At 35.1% G+C, this 6,055-nt stretch overlaps 1 protein-coding gene across 1 annotated transcript in view; it reads left to right on the top strand.

The window, feature by feature from the left end:
* Positions 1-817: 817 nt before the first annotated feature.
* The window catches only part of LOC107843525 (UTP--glucose-1-phosphate uridylyltransferase), an 11,505-nt gene continuing 6,267 nt past the window's right edge, over positions 818-6,055 (top strand). The window contains exons 1-7 of the mRNA XM_016687840.2: positions 818-1,580; positions 3,721-3,812; positions 3,992-4,082; positions 5,389-5,449; positions 5,576-5,653; positions 5,734-5,778; positions 5,873-5,949. Of these exons, the coding sequence (XP_016543326.2) occupies positions 946-1,580; positions 3,721-3,812; positions 3,992-4,082; positions 5,389-5,449; positions 5,576-5,653; positions 5,734-5,778; positions 5,873-5,949 (1,079 nt within the window). The 5' untranslated portion in view covers positions 818-945. The remainder of the gene's footprint in view (positions 1,581-3,720; positions 3,813-3,991; positions 4,083-5,388; positions 5,450-5,575; positions 5,654-5,733; positions 5,779-5,872; positions 5,950-6,055) is intronic.

Raw genomic sequence — 6,055 nt, 5'->3', positions numbered from 1 at the left:
TTAAAATGTAAACCGTTCACTTGAGATGCCTAAGTGAAAGATGGTGCGTACTTAAGGGGTTTGCCGATGTATTCTTGCCATGTTTAAACCACACATATACATAACATATGGGTTGAAATAACAATTTATTTCGATACATGATTTTGAAGTATTTTTCTCTATATTAAAACTTTTCTTGTCTTTAACTCAATGTTGGGATTCCATCAATGCTCAAATCATAGAAGTATTCTCGAAGCTCATTGAAAGAGAGAAACTGTTGGAGTTTTATTAGATTTTTTATTAAGGAAAATTTTTTGGGATATGTGATAAGAGTTGCAGGGTTGAGATTGAGTTTTTGGATAGCAGATTTTAAACTATAAAGGAGATATTCAGCCCACGACCTCGATGCTCAATGCGTTTATGTCGTTATGCAATACTATAGGTTTTTACTATTTGACTTTGAAGAGGATGATATTGAATTAAGATTTGGTAAGCATAAAAAGTCGAAGAAAGGTCTGATTAGTCAAGAAATTGCAGAGACACTCAGTTTCTATGATTTTAAGCACTCTATGAGGAGTATTAAGTATAAGAAGAAGGGTAGGTGAGATATATGTATGTGAAGTTTGGAGAGAGAAAGAATCACAAATGATTTTTGATAGTTAAAATTTAATGTAATAATAGAAACTTGAATTATAGTTTTAAATTTAGTTAAATACTAATAATTAATTAGAATGTATGTTGTTTGCCCAAATTAATTTCATTTTTTACTTGTTCACTTTTAGCATGGGAAAGGAAAAAAATATTATTCCTATTTTACCCCTGTCACTTCATTTATTCCCAAGTGAACTGAGGTAGTACAATTGAACAACTTTAGCTGCCGGAGGCTTTAGCCCTTCGTGCTCAAACCCTTAAACCCTGAACCTCCACTTTCAACAGCAACTCATCGAATCGATCTATACCACAACAATGACAATCCATTCAGTAGTAATCCAAAAACTCCTCAGCACAAATGCCCATTTAGGCCGTCGTGTAGCAGCACACCATTTCAAAATCTACTCACATGGCTCTCGTAATGCAATGACAATAATCGACTCCGACAAAACCCTAATATGCCTCCGTAACGCTTGTTCCTTCATTGGTGAACTCGTTCGACACAAGGCTCGCTTCATTTTCGTTAATACTAACACCCTTTTTGATGACATTATTGATCAGATGACGAAAACAATTGGGTGTAGGAACGATACTTCGTGGCGTCTAGGAGGATTTTTAACGAACAGTTCGAGTCCGAGGAAGTTTAGAGGGAGGAATAAGAAGTTGAATCTTACGGCGATTCAACCGCCGGATTGTGTGGTGATATTTGATACGGCGAGGAAGAGTTCGGTGATTCAGGAGGCTGCGAAGTTGCAGATACCGATTGTTGGTCTTGTTGATTCGAGTATGCCGTGGGATATTTATAAGAAGATTACTTATCCTATACCTGCTAATGACTCCGTGCAGTTTGTGTATTTGTTTTGTAATTTGATTGCGAAGACTTTCCTTTACGAGCAGAGAAGGTTGAATGCTGCCTCGGGTGCTTCTGCGGTTGCAAAGCCTGAAATTAGGTACTTTCACTTCGTAGTAGTACAATGTGTTGTTGTGCTTGTTTGGGTGTTGATGAATTGAAATTTGTAAGTGTGTGTGTCTATTAGTGACTATCTCAATGACTATTGTGTTCAATATACAATGTCATAATGATCTGGATTTCACACTCATTGAGCTAAAATTTTTGTAGGAAACTAGCTGATATGGTGAGGGGTTTACTTTGCCTACTTGTTACATTATCTTGATGGTTGGATAATGAATGATTCACGGTGATATCGAAAACTAGGAGAAAAGGATTTGGCTGCCTGTTTTCGATTGATGAACAGTACCTATGGCTATGAAAATAAACAATGCTACCTCCTACTTTATGACATTGCTGTGATAGTTCGAAGGTACTATAGGTTTATGATGCCTTTTAACGATATAAAGGAGTTTTCTTTGAGATTGGTTATCAAGCTAGAATAATGGTAAGACTAAACAAGTAGAAAAGTTGTTCTTGAATTTACTAGGAATAATACCCGAAGGTATAGTTTAAAGTATCTTCTCAAAGAAACAAAGAAGTATAAATGTCCAAAGCAGCAGCAAAAGGTTCGGTTAAATTATTAGACCTAAGAATCACCCAATTAACTTGAAAAGCCAACAATAACGTCCTATAAGTGGGGTCTGGGGAGGGTAGATTGTAAGCATACCTTACCCCTATCTTGAGAGGTAGAGAGACTATTTCCAGTAGACCCTCGGCTCAAGAAAAAGCATATCCATACTATGGGAATTTGAATGTACTTGACTTATTAAAGAGCTAACAGATTGAGTAAGTTTCATATGTTTTGACCAATAATTTAAGACTGAGTAGCTGGACATTCCAAAATTAACTGACACATCTTCTGTGATTTATTCCAACCGGCAAGGGCCTAGCTCCTCCTTATTAGTATTAGTATTTCATAGCTGCACAGTTTCTTATTCTTCGATGTGTATTACCATTTGTAACATTTATTGGACATCTTGCTATTTGATGTCATATTTTCTTGCAACCCTACGTCAAAAAACTTCTCTTTTGATTCGAGGGCCTATTGAAAACAACATCTCTACCCAAGAAAGGTAGGGGTGAGGTCTGTGTACCTCCCAACCTCCCCGGGCCCCACTTGTGGATTGCAGTATGTTTGTTGTTGTTGGTCGTAATAATTAGATAGGCTGAAAGTTTGGCTTAAAGAGAACGAGTATATGATTTGATTCTTTGCACAAATGAAATTAGAGGTTTATTCTTTGCTCCTCGTGTATCTAATTTGCAATGTTTTCTTGCTTTTGCTGGTTGGGAGGTTATATTTTTGATAAGTAGGCTTGAGAGTTTCATATTTGTGGATGTCTGCATGATTAGTGAAATTTGGTGAACCTTAGGTTCGAACTATATTTTCTACTTCATCTGTTTTTCTGGTATAGTCATGCTTTTAGGAGAATAAGTCAAATAAGTTACATTAGCACCACGGGTTCAAGATATATGTACAAGATGTGAGTGTGAATCTGCACGAGTCATACATCGTCTTCAACCAAGTTTGACCAGCTCTCCACACAACATGTTTTTTTCTCCTTGCATCAAAATTACAAGTGAAATAAAAATTATCTTTTAATGCTTTCAGCATTTTTCTCACTATTATGGAACAGTCTCCTACTCTCTTCGTTCCATATACTCCAAAAGAGATAAGATGTCATCATCCATGTTGCCTTCATTTCATTGTTGATCCTCTCCAATCTCCAAATCGTAATTGCTTCTTCCACAACCCTTGATAACACCCAAGAGATATTAAACAATGAGAATGCATTGGTTCATAGTTGTCCAGCCAAATCCGCAATGCACCAAGAGATGCTTGGTTCCTTATCAGCTTACTTAACTAGAAAACCATTTACATTTTTAATTGCTACTGATCTGATGATTCAATTTCGTCTAACGATCTCTTCCTTCTAACCAGCTATAGAATTGCTACAAGTGTACAACTGGAGTATTTAAAACAGTTTTGGTATCTAGATGTAGTATAGACTATAGAGAGCTGTAATTTTGAATTTTTAAGTGCTTCTATTATAATTTTTTGGATTTCAGGAAGTATTTTAAGTTCTAATATACTGCTTTGTTGACTTTTTTTCCCCTTTCTGCATTAAATCTGGATGTAGAGAGGAAGTTGAACAACTTGACAAGATCAAGACAGCTGGCAAGGATGAAATTTACGTTCTGCCTTATGAAAGACTAGAACCTGCTTCTGAGGGTAAGTATGCGATTCCTGTACTCTTATTGGTTCTTCCTTATAAAAAGAATTCTTATTGATTCTTTGTCCTTCTTATAAGTACCAATTGTTTTTAAGGTACATACGCATTAAGGTAATTCAATCATGCTTTAATTATGTATTCGGTGATATATCAATCACGTCCTTTCCTTTATATGCAGATCTTGCTGAGACTAAACAGCTACTGGACAAACTTGTCGTGTTAAAGTTTAATGGTAATTTGGGATCAGATATGGGTTTCAGTGGACCAAAGTAAGCATTCAGTTGAGAGTTGAGATATACTGATCTATTAATACTTTCCAAAATATTAGAGGCTCTAATATTACTGTTATTGACTTACAGTTTACACTTTATAGCATACATGATCTGTCCAGATAGGAAGTCTTTTATTTCTCTTCTTTGATTAAGAGTGCCATTTTAATTTTATGGTATGCGGGTTTTCGGGAATTGTACCACCTAGAGATTCTGTTTTATTACGTTTACAGTTATTGCTGCTGTGGTAACATAAGTTTACTCTAGAGGTACTTCATGAATGCTAGACATTCATAAATTCTGCAATTTATTATTTCCTGGTCGAAAAGGAAATAAAAACCTTGTGTTTATTTTACATTCTTCTCTGGAGTTATTTCTGGAGGAGAAAGTGAGAATTTGTACCATGTTGCAAGTACTTGGTTTCGATTTGGATGTGACTATTTTATGGCATATAGAACTTCCATTTATTTTAAAATGACAGTTAACTCTTAGTTTGGTCATAACACTTGATTTCCTCTCTTATTGTACTGATGTTTAGAAGTTCTCTCTTTTCCTCCTTTTATTCTTCCCAAGTGACTACAGCCTATAAGCAACTGTTTTTGTTGTACTAGATTAGAGTGAAGAATCCTTTCTACAGTTATACGGCTTTATTGCAGTTAACTTCTGGTAATATACTAGGTTTGTTATTGTTGTTTTTGTTGTTTCTTGATTCTCAATATTATCCCATGGATGAGTCTAATTTTCCAGTTCCGGAAATTATATCTGCAGATCCCTTAAGACTCTGTCTTAGGAATACAAATTGTGGACTGTGGATAGCTGGATATTTTGTGTATGAGATCCCTTGACAAATTGTTTGTTGTACAGTAATCGCTAGTATAACTTTCATTTCATTTATCTCCAAATGTATCCGTTGATTTTAAAAGTCGTTGCATTTGACTTTTTACCTTAGAAGAACAAAAGAAGTACGAGTTAAGGTGGGGTGGAAGACTTTCACCTGTTTATCTTCATCCATGAAATGGTATTTTACTTTTAAGAGAGCTCACTCATGACATGTACTGTTTTGAAGTTCTTATTGTAGTAGAAAAGACAATACTTTCTCTTTTTTGGAGTGATTTCAATGTTCAGTTACAAATATGGCTGTGTTCTGGAAGGATAAATAGACCCATGTATGTTGAAAAATTACAGATGTATCTTGATAGATAGACCCATGTATTTTTTTTTTACAGATTCAGTTTGTAGTGCATTTTGAAAAATTATCTTGGTCGTGGTTTTATCATTATTTATTTAGTGTTGCTTTGATATGCAGATCTGCACTTGAAGTATGCCATGGATTTACTTGTCTAGATTTGGTCATCAATCATATTGACGTAGGTTTCTTACTGGTCCTTTTGAAGTGTTTTTTTCCACTTTCTTATACAAATCATTGTTTTAGATTCTTTTTGCTAATTTGAAATGAATAATTTCTGGACAACTGGCTGGATATATGCTTGCAGTCCATCAACGCAAAATATGGCTGCAATATTCCATTGCTTATGATGAATACTCCTAGTACACACGATGGCATCCTGAAGGTGACTGATGTTATATCACCTGTACTCTTAGATTTTTAATGAGATTTTCTGCGAACTAATGAGCTAATTACTTAAATTAGGTTTTGCAGAAGCACCCGAATAAAAATCTCCACACTTGCATTCAGGTTTGTTAAAATATTCTGACATGTGATGTGTATTCTATTTCTCTTTTATGCTTTTTTTTTGTGAAGCAAATACCTTCTTTTAATGGATTTTTAGAGCCAACCTCAACAAGAAAATATTGAAGATATACCAACGTCACGGACCTTTGATAAATCAATTGCACAGGACAAACTGTATGTTTTCATCCGTCTCTTCTGCTCCTTGCTATCTCACTGCCATGTTAAATTATTTGCAAATGTGTCATTCTTGGACTAGGAATACTCTAGTGTAATCAAATGA

The sequence above is a fragment of the Capsicum annuum genome, chromosome 1 (assembly GCF_002878395.1).
Source record: "Capsicum annuum cultivar UCD-10X-F1 chromosome 1, UCD10Xv1.1, whole genome shotgun sequence".
Classification (NCBI taxonomy): Eukaryota; Viridiplantae; Streptophyta; class Magnoliopsida; order Solanales; family Solanaceae; genus Capsicum; species Capsicum annuum.
The sequence above is the reverse complement of the archived record's forward strand: the minus strand, read 5'-3'. Positions and strand labels throughout refer to the sequence as shown.